This window comes from Nycticebus coucang, chromosome 5 (genome assembly GCF_027406575.1).
Source record: "Nycticebus coucang isolate mNycCou1 chromosome 5, mNycCou1.pri, whole genome shotgun sequence".
Classification (NCBI taxonomy): Eukaryota; Metazoa; Chordata; class Mammalia; order Primates; family Lorisidae; genus Nycticebus; species Nycticebus coucang.
Window position 1 is genome coordinate 132,360,015 of NC_069784.1, and position 23,871 is coordinate 132,383,885.

Sequence of the window (23,871 nt, forward strand, 5' to 3'; positions counted from 1 at the left end):
CTTTGAGATATCACCTAACCCCAGTAAGAGTGGCCTACATAACAAAATCCCAAAACCAGAGATGCTGGCGTGGATGTGGAGGAAAGGGCACACTTCTACACTGCTGGTGGGAATGCACACTAATACCTTCCTTTTGGAAGGATGTTTGGAGAATACTTAGGGACCTAAAAATAGACCTGCCATTCGATCCTATAATTCCTTTACTAGGTGTACCTAGAAGACCAAAAATCACAATATAACAAAGATATGTGTACCAGAATGTTTACTGCAGCCCAATTCACAATTGCTAAGTCATGGAAGAAGCCCAAGTGCCCATAGACCCACGCATGGACTAGCAAATTGTGGTACATGTATACCATGGAATATTATGCAGCCTTAAAGAAAGATGGAGACTACCTCTTTCATGTTTACATGGATGGAGCTGGAACATATTCTTAGCAAAATATCTCAGGAATGGAAGAAAAAGTATCCAATGTACTCAGCCCTACTATGAAGCTAATTTATAGCTTTCACATGAAGGCTATAACCCAACTATAGCACAAGAATATGGGGAAAGGGCCAAGGAAGGGGAAGGGAGGGAGGTGTTCAGGGTGGAGGGAGGGTAAAGGGTGGGGCCACACCTACAGTGCATCTTAGAATGGGTATAGGCAAAACTTACTAAATGCAGAATACAAATGTCTACATACAATAACTAAGAAAATGCCATGAAGGCTACATTGAACAGTTTGATGAGAATATTTCAGATTGTATATGAAACCAGCACACTGTACCCCTTGATTGCACTAATGTACACAGCTATGATTTAACAATAAAAAAGTACCTTTTAATAAAAAAATAAAAGTAACTGCTTAAAAAAAACATATTTTACACATATATAAAATAAAAGCTATATTTTTCCTCCCTGCCCCATTATTTAAAAAATTTAAATTAAAATGAAGGCATTTGTATTTCAAAGTTGAATTGAATGAATCACATTATAGTTATGATATTTAGTATCCCCAAGATAAAACAAAAAACTTATTCTCTAAATGAAAACTCTGTATTTATAATACCTCTTGTGCCTAAGGACGTGTGTGCCCCTTATCTTCTAATATTTACCAGAACCTTTGAGAAAGCAGATGACAAAAATTACTATAGATTCAGACATGTAGAAACTATCAAGTGCAAATTGTACTGTTTATAAAATGTCAACTACATACCTACGAATGAAATTTACATTTTTAGTATTTCTTCAGTTTAATCTGGGATGAATTTTAAGTAAACTAAACATTTTAAAGAAGAATGTTCAACCTAGTTATTTCCCGTAGAGCATTCTTAGCTGATATAATATTCTGACATGTTTAATCACAGAATGAGCTGGTTGTAGTTTTATAACATATGCTGTATTTTTTAAAGATTTATTTTTATAACTTCCTAGAAGTTGTAGCTGTATCCAAAAGATATAGTCACACATCCTAGCCATGTATATGTGTGTATGCATGTATGTGTGTGTACTTGCCCTTTTTGTCTAGTCATTACATGAATGGGTCTTGAAATAACTCATGGTTATTTGGTGAATTTTTGCCATGTCAATATTAAGATAAGCAGGGGCACTAAATTATTTTAGATAAGGAAACTTTATGTATGTTTTAACCAAAAAGACATATAATATGTACATTTTCTCTCAAAGCACCTCATTTACTCTTATAATCATTTTATGAAACTAATGTTATACAAATGTGAAATATACCAAGTTAAAAAGAATCTTGATCTATTTTACTAGATCAAACAAAGAAGCTCAAAAGTGGATTATTTGGCCACCTTAGCTTGCATTTTTCCTTCTTTTGTTTATTCAAGGAATTACAAAGAAAAATGTAAGTTCATTCAGTACTTACTACTGCTTTCCAACTCCCAATTTTCTAACATGTGACTCAGCTAAGATAATGAAACAAGATATTAAGGGGATGATTATCTTTCCAAAATAAAAGAAATGTAGGAAGTGTCCAACTGAAAGGTTTATCATGTTAAGTCCTTTTGGGTTGTGTTTGAATCTGTATTAAGTAGTGGACAGAGTAACAACAACATTGCTAAAAATAGTATCATTTACTTTCCAGAAGTAATGGAAGATGGAGTGATTACCATGTTAGGCAAGTTGTTTAATTCATCTGTGCCTCAGTTTCCTGCTCTTTACTAGGAAAAATTTGTAACTACCTCATAAGCCATGATGGGGCTTAAATGAGTAAAGAAAGCCCTTAGAAGAGCAGCTAGAACATAAGCATTACATATTATAAGTACTAACATATTGCTGTTAGTCGTGTTAGAGAAGATCTACAGCTGGTGACGCTGAAGTGCACATCCTGGTGTTCTTAGAGTAGTGCTTGCTTATAGAAACTTACTAATAGTGTGCTCTAGAATCTCGTAGTACTTCTACAAACTATTTCACCTCTAAAAAAGTCTGGATAAGTGATAATGTTTTAATTCAAATGTTTTCCCAGAGGTAAGCAGAACCTTAACATAACATATGTAACAATCCAAAACAATGGTTCTCAAACTTTCTGGTCTCAACATTCCTTTTTTTTTTTTTTTTTTGTAGAGACAGAGTCTCACTTTATGGCCCTCGGTAGAGTGCCGTGGCCTCACACAGCTCACAGCAACCTCCAACTCCTGGGCTTAAGCGATTCTCTTGCCTCAGCCTCCCAAGTAGCTGGGACTACAGGCGCCCGCCACAACACCCGCTATTTTTTGGTTGCAATTTGGCCGGGGCCAGGTTTGAACCCGCCACCCTCGGTATATGGGGCCGGCGCCTTACTGACTGAGCCACAGGCGCCACCCTCAACATTCCTTTATACTTGGACTCCCAAAGATTTTCAGTTATGTAGGTTACATTTATCAACATTTAATGTGGGCCCAGCACAGTGGCTCACGTCTACAAGCCCAGCACTTGGGAGGCTGAGGTGGGCGATTGCCTGAGCGCACAAGTTGGAGACCAGCCTGAGTAAGAGTGAGACCCTGTTTCTAAAAAACAGCGGGGCATTGTGGTGGGTGCCTATAGTCCCAGCTACTTGGAGGCTGAGACAAGAGGATCACTTGAGCGGAGGAGTTTGAGGTTGTTGTGAGCTGTGACGCCATGGTATTCTACTGTGCATGAAAAAGTGAGACTCTCAAGTTCATTTGTAATTTAACATGCTCTGTCCTCACATTGAAAGATTTGTGAAGGGAAAAAAATTCTGGACTTTTTGACATAATAAAATGAGACTGGAGATATTCTAAAATTAAAGAAACTCCTTTATATATCTGACCACAATCAAATGTATAAATAAGCCTAGAAAACTAACTACAACCAGCAATTTAAAAAACTATTACTTTCCTTTAAGAAAATCTATTTCATAGTACTGGTTTTAAATCTTCTTGAGGTTTTTTGTTTTATTTTGTTTTGTTTTTTACCATCCACTTTTACAGATTCTTTTTCAGAACTAAATTTTGTACATATGTACATGTATATATCTGTTTAGTTTGAGTTCATTTCTATAGTATTTTGTAGGAAAATAAAAGTTTGAGCACCTGAAAAAAAAAAGTGAGACTCTCAAAAAAAATTTAATATATTTGAAATTGAAATTAATAAATTCTTAAATTTTATTTATACATTTAAAGATAGTAAATCCATTATAGATTAATATAAACCCATTTTTATAAACAACTATTTTTCAAAACAAAAAAATTAGTGCAATGAGATGTAATGTTTTACATTTTTTTAATCTTTTAAATGTCTAACTTAATAAAGATGGATTTTTATATCTGCTTCTGCATTCAATCTGTTGCAAAATATTTTTTTTGTTAAAGTTCATGAATAAAATCTGGTCTCATTGAGATATCTTTGGAAAAGGGAGTATTTTAATAGATTTCCTTCTTTGATGCTACACAAAAACGTGACACATAGCTTCTTACAGGTTAGTTGCAATATGGAATCTGAAGTCAGTGAATTTCTTTTATGTAATTTGTTGCATTAAAATTCAGTAATATTCTTTCTAAATGATACATAAAATATTGGGGCCTCTTATAATTGATAGTGAATTACCCAGATCCAGATTTAAAGTTGTGTTGTGAATAGGAAATGTACAGGATAAGCTTTTAAAATCTGCTAAAATGTAAGAAGTACATACCTAAGTACTTCTTAAATAAAAATAAAGACTAAAATTAATTTGTACCCTTCAATCATAAGGTATATATAAATTTTCCTCTTAAAGTAATGTGAAAGGCCATCAGTGTTTATTTTTCCTATGGAAAAAGATGCCGTTTATTGTATGTAAACAGTAACAATGCTATGAATGGAGTTCAGTGTCACATACCTTATTGAACCATTCAGGGCTTTTCTTTTTAGCCAATGATAATGTTGTAACAAATCCAGCCAGCATTCCCGCTGCAGCAACAGTACCTAAGAAAATTCCACCTGCCAAGAGGTTAGAGAGGGATTTAAAAGAGAAACAAAAACAAAACCTGAAGTTAAAATGATATACACAGGTAAGTTTCAGACACTATTTAAATTACAGTCAAAATCACTTTTGAAAATGAAGAAACCATGGCTCAGCAGCTTTTGTCAACTGTAAATGATAACGACTGTGAATTCTGCGTGACCTCACGACCTCTAGTTCCTGGAATCATTCTGCGATATCGTACCCAAGTGCAGAGAGAGGGCACTTCCCCCTCCCCCGGATAGCGGCATGAAGTTTTTCCCGGGCAGGAAAAGCGATAGTAGCAATTAAAAAAGGCAAGACTCGAGAAAACCTGCAGAGGTAAAGGCAAAATACCTCACGCACCGGAGAATAGCTCGCAGGATGTGCTCTCCGTCCAAGGGGAGACTCGACCCGCAAGCGACTTACCCACCGGCTAAACTCTGGGGCATGCCCAAGCTCAGGGCTCTCAGAGAGGAATGCTTGGGTATACCCGCTGGGGCGCAGGCCAGGGCCCAGATGAGATCGCCCGACAACCGCGCTGATCCACACCGCACCTTTGACCATGAAAAGCCGGTCGTCTGTAGACCCCGAAGTCTCCAGCCGAGAAGACATCAGCTCACCACCAGAGCCCGCTTTCTCCATGTTTAAGTCTGCAGTCGTGTGTCCTGCGCCAACTCGGTCCGGGTGGAAGCGAGAGCGAGGCGAAGAGATAAGGTTCCGGGGTCACTTCCCTCTGTGCAACCTGAATACGTGTCCGAAGTATGGCCGCCGTCTCCAAGCTCTCTGCTGCTTCTGTGGAGTGGGGAAGATAAGGGGGTTGCACTCAGTGTCCCCAGCCCGGTGCTGGGGCAGTGTCCTCCAAACCAGTCTCTCAGGGAGGATCATTTGCCTTCTCCAAGGCAATCAGGGCAGAATTGCAATAATTACAATGTCTATTTGAAACAAAGCTTAGCCCTAACTCTAGGAGGCAGAGAGGGGTCTGAGATTGCTTCAGGAGCCCATTGCCAGCTTAGTGAGAGACCCTGGAGCTCAGTTTCCAGGTCAGCCTTATGCTGCGTCCAAAGATTGGTCCAACGCTAACCTTCCGCAGTTTTCAAAAGGAGACGTCAGTGTTTTCTCGGTACTTTTCTGGGAAATTTTGTAGCAGTCGTCCCTTTAAATGTAAGTGACTGGCTTTATCTCTGGAAGAGATCCAGCCTCCCAGCTCTGTGGTGATGGATTTCCTTCCCCCATTTTCGTTGGTCCTACGGCGGGGAGTAGACAGCTAACAAGATGACCGAATGAATGGTACAACTCCAGCGAGGAGAGCAGAGGCCGCCCTAAGGGCTTGTAGAGCTGCGGAAACGTTGGCAGCTAGCAGGAGGCTGCTTAGCTCACGGTGATGGATTCTGTAAATGGCCATTAAGAGGAGAAGGCTAGCGGCCACAGGACATCTTTTCAGCCTCTCAGACAGAGATGCATGACATCATCTTTTAAAATGAGGCAGTCTAGCTCCTTCCACCTCCCCACCCCCATCCCTTGGCCTTGAGCTTATTGAGGATGAGGATGAGAATCTATATTCCTTTTTATTTTCCTCAGCTTTTAGGTATCACCTGGATCATGCACAATAAATGCATGTTGGATGAATGAGTAAATGTGTGAATCAGGTTTTGCATCAGTTAAGTGCAGTTAGTAGCTCCACCTTGGATTCAGGTCCTAAACCATTTCTCTGCTGTGTGAACTTGGAGTTTATTCAGCCCCTGTATGCCTCAGTATCCTCATCTGTAAAATAAACTGATAGTACCTACCCCAAAGAATTGCTATGAGAATTAAATAAAGCAATGACTATAAAGTTAACATAGTGCCTGGCACAATAAATGCTTAATAAATGTAGGATTTAATTATTATAGCATCACTTTTGATTCTTATAGCTGTTTTGCAGCATTACCTGTGAAGATCTTGGAAATTATAGATGCCCCGAGTTTACCACTGGCGATTATGGATCTTAACATCCAGAGCAAAGTTTGAAAGCTCCACCAGGATTCTTATGACCAGCCAGGATTGAGAACTGCTGTGTTCAAATTTCTGCGCAGATGAGATCTCACATAATGTGCGGGACTATTGGATTCCTTGAAAGCACAGTATCAGTATCTGAAAGGACCCTTGAAGCTGGTAAGTGCTGTGCTAACTCGTTGAAGGTTTTAAAGACTCATCCTTTTTCCTTCCCCTCATACACAATGGTGACCATAGCAACTGACATTTATTGAGCGCTTTCTATATGTTTATCATTGCACCAAGTGCCCCAAATACATGATCTCATTTAATCTCCATAAACTCAAAGACTAACAAGCTCACACATGTTAAGTTACAAAGCCAGGATTTTAAACAAGATTTTTTCGGATACACTGTGCAAATGGTCCTTAAGTGTGATCATGATAATTGGAACCCCCTGGAAGGACTCATTGGATACATATTGCTCAGCCCTATTTCCAGAATCTGATGCAGTAGAACCTGAGCACTTGTTTATCTAACTATGTTCCCAGGGGATGCTGATGTCCCTGGGTGCACTTTGAGAAAGTCTTCTCTTACAGATTACACTTCTTAAAATCCACACTATCCACTCGAACACTTGGAAATCTGTTTTCCAAGACCGCAAAGGGGGAAAATGTACAGACTCCTCCATTGTCTCCTTTGATGTCTCCCTCCAAAAAAGAACAGAAACTTTAAGGATTATATTGCTATTCAGTGTAAGGAGCAGAAGGGAAATATTAAATCTTTAAATTGAGGAAGTCACAGAATCCTGTACTCCAGAGCCTGTCTCCATTTTCTGAGTAACCAGTCACCCTGTGCAACTCCTGTCTGCTTGAGTTCTGGATGATACAGCTCACAAATCTTCTACTTTCATTCTTATTCCCTAAAGTAAAAGACAGTTTTCCTTTTTTTCTACCTGAAATCTCGTTTCCCCCATAGACATAGGTCTGAAAAGACAATTAAAACAAACCAATAGTTACTCTTTAGCCTTAGCTGAGCAATTTTCACTTTGAGATCTTTATGGTATATGTGAGGGACTGAGAGCTCCTTGGACAAGGTATGCTTGTGGGGGGTATTACAACCCCATTTCTTACTAGCCCCAGCCATCATCCCTGTGGCTTGCTCTGTGCTAGGTCTGGAGATGCTGTTTCCAGGGCCTTGGAAGCCTGTGAATCACAAGGAAGGAGAAATCCCTGGCCCTAAGATTAGGACCACATTCCAATCATCCCAAATAGGAATGTTAAAAGAAAAGTCTTTAAAGACAGTGTTGTGCAAGGCTCATATTTCTACAGTACACACAGTTAGGTACTTTGGGTGGGAGCTGATGAACTGACCTGCCCTAAGCCAGATAGACTTGTTTCTGTGGGAAGGCATAATACAAGCTCCCAGCAGGTGACCTGCAAACATATAGAGCACTGTTTCTTTACAAGACAGGGACTTTACTTCTCAAACAGCAAGACAAAGCATTTCCAAGTATGGAAACCAGAAATTAGAAAATTGCAGAGCTCCAATGCTTCATACAATCCCAGCAGGACTGTTGTTTCAATGGAAGCATGATACTCTTTTAGGAAAATGTAATAGAAATCTCTTGGAAGCAAAGGAGACTGCTGGGAAAGCAAGTTTATCAGAGACAGACACTGTTGCTATTTTGGTGTTTGTTTTAGTCAGCTGAAAGTCCTTCTTATTTGGAACATTTTGACTCCTGTAGATTCTAACAAAATTTGACAGCTAGAAACCCATTAGCATTACAGTTCCCAGAATGTGGGCAGGCTTAGCTTTATTCAGTTTCTCCCATTAATTTTTTTTCTTTCATTAATTTTAAAAACATTTCTTTGGAGCATCAACTTCTCTGTGTTAAAAGTGTGAGACTGAATTATTTTTAAAATCTGAAAATGGTCATATATTGTCCAAATCATTATCACTGTATCATCCACTACTTAAGCATGTGCGTAGAGGAAAAGGTCTGCTGGGCTTTACACTGAATGATTCACAGAGATTACTTTGAGGGAAGGGGGAAGGCAAATTTTCTATGTACATTTCTTTGGCTTTCTGCTTTAATAAGTAGAATGCTGACCAAAGTGACATTTGTTTTTACATATTTTCATAATGTTTGGAAAAAAATTTTTTTTTTCAGTTTTTGGCTGGGGCTGGGTTTGAACCCACCACCTCTGGTATATGGGGCTGGTGCCCTACTCCTTTGAGCCACGGGCACAACCCTGTTTAGAAAAATTTTAACAAGAGACATATATTACTTTTGTGAGAAGGAAAAAAGGAAGGAAAACAATAAAGTACTTAAAAATGTATCGCTTTATTTAAAAGATGGGTTTTCCTGATTCAATAGAAGTATTACGTAGATTTCCAAGGTAATTCATCCAGGTTTCCTGCAGGATACACCTTGACAACATTCTTTTTTTTTCAATCAATGGAGTTTATGAAGTTTGAGGACATACCTGGGAAAAAACACAAACCACAGGCACATCTGTGGCTTTCTGAAGAGGGATTTGGGAACTTTAATATTTAAGGGAAGAAGACAACAGGGAAAAAAGGAGGGGATAGGTAAAGCCCAGGAAATCTACCTTTTTTTGTTGTTTGGGATTCATTGAGGGTGCAAAGAATTAGGTTACACTGATTGCATTTGTTAGATAAAGTCCCTCTTATAATTGTGTCCTACCCCCAAGAGGTGTGCCATACACAGTGACCCCCATCCCCATCCCTCCTTCCCTCTCTCCGCTCCCTCCTACCCCACCCCACTTCTGGTATTAGCTCATCTACTGCCTTCATACTAGAATTAAGTACATTGGATTCTTGCTTTTCCATTCTTGTGATGCTTTACTAAGAAGAATGTGTTCCACTTCCATCCAGGTTAATACAAAATATGTAGTCTCCATCTTTTTAAATGGCTGAATAGTATTTTATGGTATACATATATCACAGCTTGTTAATCCATTCCTGGGTTGGTGGGCATTTAGTTTGTTTCCACATTTTGGCGATTGTAAATTGAGCTGCAATAAACAGTCTAGTGCAAATATCCTTATGATAAAAGGATTTTTTTTTCTTCTGGATAGATGCCTAGTAATGGAATTGCAGAATCAAATGGGAGGTCTAACATGAGTTCTTTGGGGATTCTCCATACTTCCAAAAAGGTTGTATTAGTTTGCAGTCCCACCAGCAGTGTAGAAGTGTTCCCTTCTCTCCACATCCAAGCTAGCATCTGCAACTTTGAGGCTTTGTGATGTGGGCCATTCTTACTGGGGTTGGGTGATATCTCAGGGTGGTTTTTATTTGCATTTCTCTGATGATCAGGGATGATGAGCATTTTTTCATGTTTGTTAGCCATTCGTCTGTCTTCTTTAGAGAAGGTTCTATTCATGTCTCTTGCCCAGTGATATATGGGATTGCTGGGTCTTTTTTTGTTGATTAATTTGAGTTCTCTGTAGATCCTAGTTATCAAGTTTTTGTGAGACAACATTCTTGGAAAGCAAAGAAGCATCAGGGCCAAGGAGGTACTGTGGGCTGCTGAGAGCGCACAAAGTATTTGCCTCGCTCTGTTTGCTGCTGTCAGGACTCTTGAATCCTTCCCAATATCAGCTCTGGCTTTCCAGAGCTGCAACTACTTAGAAGTGCCCTTCTACAATCAATACCTGCAGTATAAATGGTATAAGCAAGGTAATAATTCCTCTTGAGTGAGCTGATGCTAGACTTCGAAAGCTTGAGTCTCATTTCTCACTTCCGGTATCTCATTACTTATCTTTAGAAGTGTATTCTGTAACCATCCCAGCTTGAGTAATAGGCCTGTCTTCATCACAGCAAATGAAAGTTACCATTATAGATTCTTCTTTTCAATTTTTCTTTATGGTAGAGTATATCTTTCCTATCTCTTTCTATGCTATCAGTTGAATTATTACTGTTAATGATAGACCAGAAATCATTTTGAAAGCTGCTGTATCTCATAAGCCACTAGATATTTTCTTATAAAAGAGTGATGCACATAATTTCCTTTAATTTATGATCCTCTGTCTTCTTGTGAGGATCAAATATGATCACATAAGTTCAAGCATTTTGTAAATTGTCTAATATTCTGACACTATAGACCATTATTATTTTTAGGCTTATGTGAATCCCAGTTATAGAAAAACTTTTTAACATTCACAAAAGTAAAATATATTTCATCTACACATTATCATTTTGCCAGTTATTTCATATACAAGGGCATATGTTACAGTTATAATTATTAAATTCTGTGGTATCTACCACTTGTGTCATTAACATATATTATGTTTATTGTATTTATTTTTATTATCCTCTCCTATTCTGATGTATTAAAGATTACGAATGATAAGATGATTTTAAAACAGCTTCTATTACATGTCTGATGAAAGAGTGACTACATAAAATACTAAACCCTTTCTTGACCAAATACTGCATGGAGATTGACTTTATTTTTCATTCACACAACAAGTATTTACTGAGCACCTATTATGGTCTTAGGTGCGAGATTTATTCTGGTTAAGTGAAGAAGCAAAGTTCTTTGTTCAGTGGAGCTTATAGTTCCCTGACCCTTAATTTTCTAAGTGAGAATTTCATCAAAACACTTTTTGTTTCAACTTCTATGGTTAATATTCTTTCTTATTGCATATCTTCTACTTTCTGCTTTAACAGATAAAATACAGCTTACTACAAAATTTGCAGTGCATAAATCCCTCCTCTGAATATAAACTATTACTGTACACATGGATACAGAGGGCCTAGGAGACTGAAATTCAGAGGGGACATGCAGGAAGGAGCTAGTTCCTAGTAGGAGACTCAGCTCCTGAGGCCCAAAGAACTCAGAAGTATGAAGGTTTCTCCTGGGAAACATAGCAAATGCTAGGGGGAAATGGCAAGAGTTTTCCAGTCCAGATGGTCTAATTGTGAGATGAAGTAGAAGGATTTCTAAATAGGTAATATGGCATCATGTAATCCAGGGCAGGGGAGGGAGTACAGAACTTCAGGCAGGAAGGCTACTGTCCCCAAGAGATTTGTCCATGGGTAACAGGGTCCCAGACCTTCAGCCAACTGAAGACCTAGAGATGGTAGCTGGTAATTAATTCCAAGACACAAACTCAGTTAAAACTGTCAGGGAACTGAAAAGAGACCACAGGAGAGCTCAGTTATCAGACCTGGATCACTGTGACAGTGTCAGACATACTCTGATACTGAAGTCAACAAGGCACATTGAGAGGCCTGACTCTGTAAAATACACGCTGATTCAGGTCAGGACGAAGCTGGATCTGTAGGTAGGAATGGGTGCCGCCCTGCAGGGGTGGAGGACTGGATGAAAGAGAGGGAAACAGACAGAGCCCTTGCCTTTATTATTTTATTTTATTTTATAGATAGGGTTTTACTCCGTCGCCCAGGCTGGAGTGCAGTGGCATGATCATAGCTCATAGCTCACTGTCACCTCAAATGCTTGGGCTCAAGAAATCCTCTTGGCTCAGCCTCCCAAGTATCCAAGAGTACAGGTGTACACCACCATACCCAGCTTATTAAAAAAAAAATTGTAGAGATGGGGGTCTTGGCTTCAAGTGATCCTCCTGCCTTGGATTCCCAAAGTGCTGGGGTTACAGTCATGAGTCAATACACCAGGCTAGCCCTCATCTTCAGTTGTAAAACTTGTTCATTTGCTAAGGGTCTTCATCTCAGGAAGGGAGTCAGGCGGAGGTAGAATCTGGCCTATGTTCTGCTCACTGAGCCTTGTGCTTTAGTACTGAGGTGCAGCTGCCCCAGGAAAGGGGCACCTCTCCTAGTTCACAAAAGGGTACCACGTGAATCAGTATTGGCTTTGGAAATATGGTATTTGAAAACTTGGTATTCAGGAGCTAGAAACCAATCAAAATATCCTCACTTTTAAGAGTATACCTCATATGTCAGGTCAGAAAAATATCTTGAGAAAGATTTCAATGCATCTAAGGCTTGAGTCTCAGAAGCAATTGTATGGTCAAAGAAGTGCTAATATATACAGAGATTCAAAGTACCTTTGGGATTCAGAGACTAAGTCAGAAAAACATTTGCTATGCATACTCAAACTACTTGAATTTACATGATTTGAAAAATATATATATGTGACCTTTGGACAAATCTTTACAATTTTGCCTCAGTATTCTTCTCTGCATTACAAGAGAGGCAAGCATACTTACTTCTCAACTGGGTAGTGTACTTATATTCAGTAACATTTTACTGAGTTTTGACCCCTTTGATTTACTCTTGCTTATAAAAGTAATTACAGCCTGATAAAATATTTCACTATACAGTAAATGACATGTCACTTAGAGGATGGTGTTTTATTTAGGTCAACTGTACAGGGCCCAATGCCCCTTTTAAAACTTTCAAAGCATTTGATGGATTTATTGCTGAGTGTGCTATAAATAAATGCAACCTCAAATTCCAGACAATGAAAATGTGCTTGGGGATGCATCAGAGCTACTGTTCACAATGCCTCTCGCAAGGTGATAAAAGAGTCTGGAAGCCAGGTCTAGGCCCAGCCCCGCCAGTGGTGCGGATAGGACTGTTGTCTCAACGTTTCTTATGTGGGCTGCATTTTCTCCTTCTGTAAAACGAGGGACGGCTTGAACAGATCAGCGCTTTTTCAAATATGCCTCATGGCATGCCAATTCCAAAAGCTGTTGGGTGTTCCCTGGAAAATAAACAGGTTTTGTGATCAAATAAGTTTGGCAAATGCAATCTAGCAGATTTCTTTGCTTTAGGGCCTCTTGGAAGTCTTCAAGAGGACAGGGCCATAAGCAGCGATTCTATAACTTATTTGACAAGCGAGGCTTTGGGGAGCATCTCCTGAGCTTGTGAACCTTAGACTAGAGTGTAAGGAAATACTGAATTTATTGGTTACTGGGATTCTTCCTAGTTCCCAAACTGTGTAATTCCAGTTAAGTTTGGAGAAATAAGGCTCCTCCCTTTGGAGGACAGAGAGCAATGTCTCCCGCTTCTCCCGCAACTCGTGATCAGGTGTATGGATGCCGCTGCCAGTTCCTCTGAAGCAGAAGGGTGGTCATTACAGTGAAGACCAGGTTGCACAAAGGGGTTGAAGCTTTTCGTCTACTTAAGTCCACAATAACATCTCACTTTCCCATGTCAAATTTAGAGCTATTCTTCACATCCTGAAAGAGAAGAAAGCTATTTGCGGGGAGGCGGGGGGCAAAATGGTCGTGAATAAGCTACTTCATTCCAATCCATTAGAAAGAAAAATGCAGTCCCCAAAGCATATTCTGAATTGGGAGAACTGAGAAACCAAAATAGACTGATGTACAGTAGAATCAGATGCACTATTTCCAGCCCTGCTGTATATTTATCCTTATTTGGTTGTCTTTTGCAGAGATGCAGGGCTGCGGGTCACACAGCTGATCATCTCACGGCCAGCAAGGTCTCTCCCAAGTTCTCCTAATTACAGATGCCATGCCAGGTCCGTCGTGACTCCTGGTTTTAGAGCACACTACCTCATGCACAAGTTCTCTTACCATTACGGTTACTGAGTCCCTGGTGAGCTGTGGTTATAAGAGAACAATGCACTGTAGAAATTCAAGGATGTACCTCAGCTTCTGAGATAGATGGCCAGACACAGTTCTGCTCACAGAAGTTGCTGTCTCATGTCACATGACCCAAGTACCCTGAGTTGTGGACCAGAGTTGCTGCCAGACCCAAAGACAGTCATATCCAGGCTAGCAGCTCTGCCCATGGGGGAAGAGTTCATTGCATGGGCCCCTCAACATTCGACGTTCTCTCTCTTCCTTTCTCTTTCTGTTTCTCTGTCTCTCTCTCTCCTGGATCTGTTTGCTCTTCCTTTTCCTAATATCACAGCAGCTGTCCTTCAAGGCCTACTACTGGGGTCCACGTTCTCTACCACACTTCCACAAGAGCCATCTTTCCTGGGACTGTCACTGGCTCTTATGACCTCTTTGCTAGAACTGGAAATACACTCCCTCTCTCGTGTGAAGTTGCTTTGCCTTAGCAGGTCACTGCACACCTCTACACATGGCAGCTCTGTGGCTATACATACTGATCCCATAACCACACGTGCCACATGCTGACCCCTCACAGGACCCCATAAGCAGAGGCCGCAGGGTGTCGTGAGCTGGGTTGGTGGCCACGCTTTCTAATATTGCTTGAAGTTAGCTTGATGCCCCCACTCACCCCCTACCCACTGTGTATCCCACTCCCAGTCCTGGCCTTTCCTGTGTATCCTCGGCATTGCAGTGGCCACACCTGTAACTGCATCACAGAGTCCAACAGAATTCTGGGCAATGCTGTGTTCCTCTTTCAGCAGACCGTTGACAAAGTCCCTCCTTTCATAATTTGTTCAGTAAGGCTGGTTGTATTTGAAGCTGGGTGAGGGCTGTGCTCAGAGACGAGTGACTTATGTATCACCTGGAAGGAGTCTCCTGAGGCCACAGGTCTCTCTTTGCCCCAGGCCATTTCACGTATTTTTAGGCAACTTGGACCTATAGCTAGAAGGCATGCCTACTCAATTCTACAAAAGGCACAGAATGGGAAGGTTTAGTTATTTGATGAAGGAGATGATTGAGAGAAATGTCTCAAAATTACTTAGCTACATAAGAACAGAAGTAAAAAACGAATGAAATTAATTTTAACAGGGATAAATCCAATTTTCAGAAAATACACAAGTGCTGATGAGAGAGAACTGACGAACAGCACTTCCTGTGACAAAGACAAGGACAATTTAGTTGGAGACAACACAGAATCAGTGAGGGTCATTGCGTGCCTACCCAGCGAGAAGGCCTTTCCTGCCCGGCTCATCAGTTCTGACACAGCCTTGAGGCAGCATCCTCAGAAAGCAGGGAAGGTGCAGGGAAGTGACAGGGAGGGCGGGAAGTCTTATCCATGTTGCTTAGGAAGATTTAATTGAGAGACAAAGGTATGTTTAGGCTGGATAGAGAAAAGAACTGGGGACTGATGCCAGAGAAGGGGCAGACTTCCCAGGAGGCACAGGGAAACACTGTATTGGGGAGATTTTTGTCTCTATAAATCAGAACCTTCTAAAACCTTGAAATATCCCCCAAAGGGAATTAAGCACTTTGAATTATATTGTTTGCCATTACAAGGACTGTCTGAATCCAAGTTGGATTAATACATTCAAGGTGGTAGAGAAGAGATTCTTCCACAGAGTGACAGCTTAGAACTTCTAGGATGGCTCATGTAACAGGACATGAGTCACATAGCACTCAGCTCTGCTGTCTCTGAAACTTGGTTTTGGCGACAGAGCAAGAGAAGGTTTATCTCTCAGGGGAAATCACATTAACCAGGCTCATGAATGCGAATCTCAGCTTAATAAAGGCAACGAAAAACACGGTGGGATAACCATAATGGGAAGCTTTCAAACAATCAGAAAGTTGCAGTGACGCCCCTCTTTAAGGCTCTAGGAGATTTAGTAGACAAATAATAACTAGGGAAAACTTTTAGAATAAAATGAGGTTTCAGTAAAGTGGCCAGATGCAAAATAAATCTTTATAAAATCATTGATTTTCCTGTACATTATCTATAACTCATTAAAATACAAGGCAGAGAGAAAAATCACACTATGTGATGATTACAAAATTTTATAGAAACGTACAAGAAAACTTGACTACATCATGCCTGTGGCTCAGAAGTCTTAACTGTATAAGTTGGCAATTCTTCTCCCTTGTTTTATAAATGTAATGCAATTCCTGTTGAAATCCAAATAAGTTCATTTAAAATATTTAATAGGATGATTCAAAATTCAACTAAATGATAGGCGTGCAAGAAAGGTCAAGACATTTTTGAGACAGTAATATTACGAGGAGGACTTGTCCTGCCATGTTAAAACACATGGTAGGCTCATTAATCAAAGTAGTATCCATAGCACAGCAATGGAGGACAGGCCCTGGAATAGTAAGGACTGAAATGCACTTGAGCGGACCCCATAGCTAAGTGAAGAATCAGGACGTCTCGAATCAGTGGAGAAAGTTCAAAAGTAATTGTGGGACACCTGGCCAATGATCTGGGAACAAAAGTTGATTTCTATTTTATGCTATAAGGAAGCCATAAAAGTAATTTTAAAAATACAGATGAATATCTACTGAAGGAAGGCCAAGAGGGGACAGTGATATGAGCCCTCACCTTGTCAACTGTCGGAATCAGTTCAGCAGAGATGCTTGTTGCATGAGATAATAAGTCCATTTTATTTAAGAGAATAGAGTTCAGTTTTCTGTTCCTTGAAGTTAAATTCATCCCTAACATTATGAGCTTAAGACAAATAACAGAAAAATATTTGCAACACATACCACAAAAGTTAATATCCTTATTAATATAAAGACCTCTGTAAATAGATAAAAAGAGATAGATACCTCGCTTTTTTAAAAGGGCAAAGAATATGAGTAGGAAGATCAGAAAATAAATTCAAATGTCTAATACGTTCATGAAAAAATTTCAGTTTCACTAGTAATCAGAAAAATAAACAATAGCCTAATGATTTATTACCTAAATAGTTGGCAGACACTGGAACAATTACGATATTATTTTGTAAAAACTCTGGTATTGCACTGCTGGTGGGAATGCAAATTAATACATTCCTTTTGGAAAGAGATATGGAGAACACTTAGAGATCTAAAAATAGATCTGCCATTCAATCCTGTAATCCCTCTACTGGGCATATACCGGATGCCCTACAAAGACCAAAAATCACATCATAACAAAGATATTTGTACCAGAATGTTTATTGCAGCCCAATTCATAATTGCTAAGTCATGGAAGAAGCCCAAGTGCCCATCGACCCACGAATGGATTAATAAATTGTGGTACATGTACACCATGGAATATTATGCAACCTTAAAGAAAGATGGAGACTTTACCTCTTTCATGTTTACATGGATGGAGCTGGAATATATTCTTCTTAGTAAAGTATCTCAAGAATGGAAGAAAAAGTACCCAATGTACTCAGCCCTACTACGAAACTAATTTAGGGTTTTCACATGAAAGCTATAACCCAGTTACAACCTAAGAATAGGGGGAAGTGGGAAAGGGAGGGGAGGGAGGGGGGAGGTGGGTAGAGGGAGGGGGATTGGTGGGATTACACCAGCAGTGCATCTTACAAGGGTATATGTGAAACTTGGTAAACGGTCTGTGAAGCTAGTGAATGATGCCCCATGAATATATCAATGTACACAGCTATGATTTAATAATAAAAAGAAAAGTTCTGGTAAAATTTATCAACGTTTCAAAGTGTCCATATTCTTTGGAAATCTGTGCAGAGAAATAGTTAATAAGTTTCTTTTTTTTTTTTGCAGTTTTTTGGCTGGGGCTGGGTTTGAACCCGCCACCTCCGGTATATGGGGCCTGTGCCCTACTCCTTTGAGCCACAGGTGCAATAAGTTTCTAAGATGTGCTACAAGGATGTCTCCAACAATGCTGTTGGTATTTTGCAAAATGATGGAAATGACAGAAATGTACAATTATAGACCTTTGGTTAAATTGAGCTACAGGATTACCCCACACAAAGATATGTCTTCATTAACCTGCCTGAATAGAGGTAAATTTGTAGATTCACAGAGATGTTTATTATTCAGTCTTGGGTAGATAGCAGGCTGAAAAACACCTCAGGAAGGATGAAACATTGTATCTTTGTTAACAGGTATGCTTGTACATTTACGATTGTGAAAAATGGCGATACGTGTAGGCAATACTCTCATCTCTGCACTCGGTCCACATTTCCTGATTTGCTTTTGAATATTGTACTATGCATGTAAAAATAGTTTTTGGTAAGCACAGAATTGAAACATGGGGAATTAGAAGAATTATTTAGTGGCACTATTTAGGCTGAGATAAACTAACATGTCTGTCTCCCTGTGAGATCAGAACAGCCTGAGCTATTCAAGCTTGTTCCTCTGCAAGGGAATTCATTGAGCACTGCTGATGTCTGCTTCCATGATCAAATCGCGTGGCTTTTCAGAGAATCTGAGTTTACTGAATCCAGCTAGAGTCAAGTCTTACAGCTCTAAGGGTCCTTCTGCTTTTGAGGTGACTTTGCATTTCTCTGTTATGATCCAAGTAATTTAAAATTTAAAATCCTATTTTCCTTATTTCTAAGGTTTTTTTTGGGGGGGAAGGGGAAAGGTAGGAGGGCTATAAGTATGCCTCGTGATAGCCCCTAAATACTGGCTGAGGGGTACATTTTGGATTCCCATAGACAGAGACTAGTACTTTGCCTTAAGAGCAGCCAGAAGGTAAATGGCCGGTAACAAGATGACCCTTTGCTAGTGCGATTCTGCCGGCTTCTGTGCTGACCACTTCCCTCTAATGCCTCAAGCCATGAGAAGGAGAATGCATCCCCTTTACTACTATACTTCCCAATCTCCCTAAAATACTAAATACTGTTAATAAAAATGACTATTTCCCCTATGGCGATTATCATCATGACCCGGCAAAAGCCACATGTGCCGGCTGGAGCTTCTCCAGAATCTCTCTCTTTTTTATTATTATTGATGCATTTATGGAGTTCAGGGTACTGCTTTGATATACAATGTGAAATGTTTACATTGAACTAAGTAACACATCCATCACAATTATACTCATTTCTTAATAGTTTTGAAATGTACCATTGCATCATGCACATTACGTGAGGTCCCTCAAACACCCTCCCTCCTCTCATAACCCCCTCCTCCCTCTCCTCTTCCCTTCTACTTTCCAGACTATAGTTATGTTTTTCCATTCATATGAACATGTAGATGATTATATACTGATTTCATAGTAGTATTGAGTACATTGGATACTTTTTTTTCCATTCTTGAGATATTTTACTAAGAAGAATATGTTCCAGCTCCATCCATGTAAACATGAAAGATGTGAAATTTCCATCTTTCTTGTGACTGTATAGTATTCCACGGTGCACATATACCACAATTTGTTAATCCATTCATGGGTCAGTGGGCACTTGGGCTGTTTCCATGTCTTGGTTATTACGAATTGGGCTACAGTAAACATTCTGGTGCAAATGTCTTTGTTGTAAAATAATTTTTGATCATCTGGGTATATGCCTAGTAGAGGAATTGCAGGATTGAATGGTAGGTCTAGTTTTAGTTCCTTGAGTGTTCTCCGAACTTCTTTCCAAAAAGGTCGTATTAGCTTGCATTCCCACCAGCAGTGTAGAAGCGTTCCCTTCCCACGGCATCCACGCCAACATCTGTAGTTTTGGGATTTTGTAATGTGGGCTAATCTTACTAGACTTAGATGATATCTCAAAGTGGTTTTGATTTGCATTTCTCTGATGATTAAGGATGATGAGCATTTTTTCATATGTTTGTAGGCCGTGTGCCTGTCTTCATCAGAGAAGTTTCTGTTCAAGTCTCTTGCCCACATAGAAATGGGGTTATTTGTTCTTTTCTTATTGATTAGTTTGAGTTCTGTGTAGATTCTAGTTATCAGACCTTTGTAGGAAGCATAACCTGCAAAAATCTCCTCTCATTCTGAAGGTTGTCTGTTTGCTTTACTTACTGTGCTCTTGGCTGTGCAAAAGCTTTTTAGTTTGATCAGATCCCAGTAATGTATTTTTGGTGTTGCTTCAATTGCCTGGGGGAATCCTCCTCAGAAAATATTGCCCAGGTCAATTTCTTCAAGTGTTTTCCCTGCACTCTCTTCTAGTACTTTCATAGTTTCATGTCTTAAGTTTAAATCTTTTATCCAGTGAGAATCAATTTTCGTTAATGGTGAAAGGTGGGAGTCCAGTTTCAGTCTTCTACAGGTTGCCAGCCAGTTCACCCAGCACCATTTGTTAAATAGGGACTCTTTTCCCCACTAAATGTTTTTAATTAGCTTGTCAAAGATCAAATGACGATAAGTAGCTGGGTTCATCTCTTGGTTCTCTATTCTGTTCCATAAATCTACTGCTCTGTTTTTGTGCCAGTACCATGCTGTTTAGATCACTATAGGTTTATAGTATAGCTTGAAGTCTGGTAACATAATACCTCCTGATTTGTTCTTATTTCTGAGCAATGTATTTGCTATTTGAGGTATTTTCTGATTCCGTACAAAACGAAGTACTATTTTTTCAAGTTCTTTAAAGCATGACAATGGTGCTTTAATAGGGATTGCATTAAATTTGTAGATTGCTTTGGGTAGTACGGACATTTTAACAATGTTGATTCTTCCCAGCCATGAGCATGGTATGTTTTTCCATTTGTTAACATCTTCAGCTATTTCTTTTCTCAGGGTTTCATAGTTCTCTTTATAGAGATCTTTCACATCCTTTGTTAGGTAAATTCCCAGATATTTCATCTTTTTTGGCACTATTGTAAAAGGAATAGAGTCCTTGACTATATTTTCAGCTTGATCTTCCCAGAATTCCCCACAGAATCTCTTTTTTTAATGAAGGAAAATATTTTATTAAGCTGAGAGCATGACTTGATTGGAAAGTAGGATGCATGGGAAAATACCAAAATTCATTATCATCACAACTATCGCCAGGATCCCAGCAGGAAAGAGAACCTCTCCAGCTGGTTCAATAGAGGATTCTTAGGTGTGTGGGCAGGGTTAAGGGAACCAGTAGAAACTGAGGCCACCAGAGACCAGCAACAGCGAAGAGCTGTTGTAAGCCTTAGGCCCAAGGGGGTGAGGTGGGGTGGCTGTTTTGAAGCCCAGCGTCCAGCAGAGCCAGACAGAAGGTGCTCTCCAGCAGGAGCTGTAGTTGGAGAGGGATGTCCCCACCCACAGAACCCAGTCCCAAAGCAGAAAGGGAAGAGGGGAAAACCCCAGCCTCCTACCTGCTAATGTTTTCCAGTTCCTTCCATTGGCCAAATCTCAGCAGAAATCAGCTCCAGAAGACCTCCTGAGATCTCTCTAGGAGAGAGACAGGCAGAGAGGGTGAGGACCACATCTGAGGGCTGGTCAATGACCAGCCCGCTCTCTGAAGGACTGTGCTATTTCTTGAAGAGACAACACTTCAGTAGAATGTTGGCAATGCTTAGTGTGTGGTTTCAGGATCTTATAATTTTTGAGAGATACTGAAAAAAGTCAAGCCCAGCGGAATCCCAGAGCAATACACTGTCAGGAACTGAATGTTTGCGTCACCCCCCAAATTCATATGTTGATGCCTTAACTCCCAGTGTGGTGATACTTGGAGGCAGAGCCTATGGGAAGTACTAGGCTCAGATGAGGTCATGAAGGTGGGGTGTTCATAGTGAGAGATGGCACATCCTCACCAGAAATCAGCAGTGCTGGCCCCCGATCTCACACTTCCAGCCTCCAGAACTGTGAGAAATAAATTTCTGTCACTTAAGCCACCTGGCCTATGACATTTTGTTATGGCAGCCTGGGTTGACTAAGATGCATATGTGAAATTAAGCATGTATTGGAGTCTGTGCTGGCTGTCATTTATTAAGAACCTGGGCGGTGCCAGGCCCTATGCCAACTGCTTAGTGCTGGCAAATTTAATCTCCACATCTGTGGGGTAGATACTGTTAGCCTCATTTGACATGAGAGAAAACAGTTGTCTAAAAGCTGTCCATCCCTCCCCCCAAGTCACATAGCCAGCCAAGGTGGAAGCCCTCTTTCTCTGGAGGACAGACTGCAGTCACCAGTGACAAGTGCTGCCACAAGCTGGGCTCCACAGTCCAAATGCCAGAGTAGCGGGGCAGCTATTGTCCTCCGCCGCAGGTGTGCTGGGGGCTGTCTGGGAGATGATGGGGGTGTTCAGGGAGGTTTCTTGTGCATCGACTGGGTTCTCTTGCTGGGGAGACAGTAGGAACCTGGTGGGTCTTGTGCGTCTCTGTGCCCACATTACCTGGCATGCGGTAAATGCTCCATATGTTTGCAAAGTAAATACATGACTGGCACCTGATAGAAGCAATGTTTGTAACTTACATTCTTTTCACATGATGACTTTGTGGCTGTGCAAACATCACCTTCAATGTGAAGAAACATCCTTGAATGTGTCTTTTTAATCTATGGTTTGGAGGTGTATCTGGGTCCAGAAACTTGTTGCCACTTCTGGTCTGGATCACTACGAGCTCACCAGAGTAGGGCGTGGAAAAGAGCACTGCAGAGAGGCTGCCATCGTCAGTGTGGTGACAGAGCCACAGTGGCGTGTCCCACGCCTGAGCAAGACCTGTCAGATACCATTTAAAGGTCTGTGAGAGCTGTGACCTGGCCATAAGGAAGAGGAAAAGAATCCAAGGTCTAACAGGTTCAGAAGGTTAACTGAAACTGAAATGGGTAATGCTGAAAGAAGTGGTGGAAGATTAGACAGTGCTTACTGCTTAAACCCAGGCACACAGGCTTCAAGAGTAACACCAGCTTTGGAGTAAGGACTTTCTGCCCCATTATTGCCATTAATCCATGTTGCTTTTTTTTTTTTTTTTACAAAAGGAAAACCTGACCCATGAGATCATTTGTAAAACAAAGCCAGATGGACAATTTGAACTTCCTTGTTCAAATGCTACAGTTTCATCCAACATTGCATTCTGAGCCAGGCAAAGGTAAATATGTGAAATAAAATTTTCTGGAAACTGACGGAGCCGACGAAGTGATGAAGATAATGGGACAGAATGGGCATTCTGTAGTTAATTCAGGGGGACTTGCTGAGGAGAAAACTGAGATCAGTTTGGGGCAGGTTGTGGGAACAGAGAACAAAGAAGCTGAGGTCAGCTAAGCATCTGATCATGGCCAAGGTATGCGGCTCTCACTTTCCCCAACTTGGGGAACTTGTTGGAGCAGACACACTTCCTCAGTGCAACACTTTTGTTTATTTATTTTTAAATGGCAAAATTTGCATATACCTAGGGGGTACAGCATAAGGTTTGGAAATATGTATACCTTATGGAATGATTGAATTGAGCTATTTAACATATGCATTACCTGTACTTGTGTGTGTGTGTGTGTGTGTGGTGAGAACACTTAAAATCTACTCTCTTGGCAATTTTCAAGTGTACAATATATTGTTATTGACTAAAGGCACCATGATGTACAATAGGTCACTTGAACTTATTCCTGCTGCTTCACCGAAGCTTTCTGTCCTTTGACGATGTCTTCCCAGTTCCCCTTGCCCCTCCCCAGCCCCTGGGAACCACCATTCTACTCTCTGTCTATATCATTTCAACTTTCGGAGATTCCATATACAAGTGGGATTGCGTGGTACTTGTCTTTCGTTTCCAAACTTATTTGACTTAACACAATGTCCTCTAGGTTTATCCGCGTTGTCCCAAATGACAGGATTTTCTGAATTTTAGGCTAACTAGTGTTCCACTGTGTCCGTATACCACACTCTCTCTATCCGCTCATCCACTGATGGGCAGTTAGATTACTCCCACATCTTGGTTGTTGTGAATAATGCAGCAGTGACCATGGAAGTGCTGATAGCTCTTTGACATACTGATTTAATTTCTGTATACCACACTCTCTCTGTCCGCTCATCCAC

At 40.4% G+C, this 23,871-nt stretch overlaps 1 protein-coding gene and 1 long non-coding RNA gene across 2 annotated transcripts in view; one reads left to right on the plus strand and one right to left on the minus strand.

Annotated features, from left to right (window-relative positions):
- Window positions 1–5,530, minus strand: part of TMEM242 (transmembrane protein 242) — a 31,150-nt gene extending 25,620 nt beyond the window's left edge. Inside the window, exons 1-2 of the mRNA XM_053592137.1 lie at window positions 4,985–5,530; window positions 4,326–4,426 (exon numbers count right to left, since the gene is read on the minus strand). Of these exons, the coding sequence (XP_053448112.1) occupies window positions 4,326–4,426; window positions 4,985–5,072 (189 nt within the window). The 5' untranslated portion in view covers window positions 5,073–5,530. The remainder of the gene's footprint in view (window positions 1–4,325; window positions 4,427–4,984) is intronic.
- Window positions 1–23,871, plus strand: part of LOC128586377 (uncharacterized) — a 91,815-nt gene that overhangs the window by 38,495 nt on the left and 29,449 nt on the right. The window contains exon 4 of the long non-coding RNA XR_008380226.1: window positions 6,341–6,581. This is a non-coding gene — a long non-coding RNA (uncharacterized LOC128586377). The remainder of the gene's footprint in view (window positions 1–6,340; window positions 6,582–23,871) is intronic.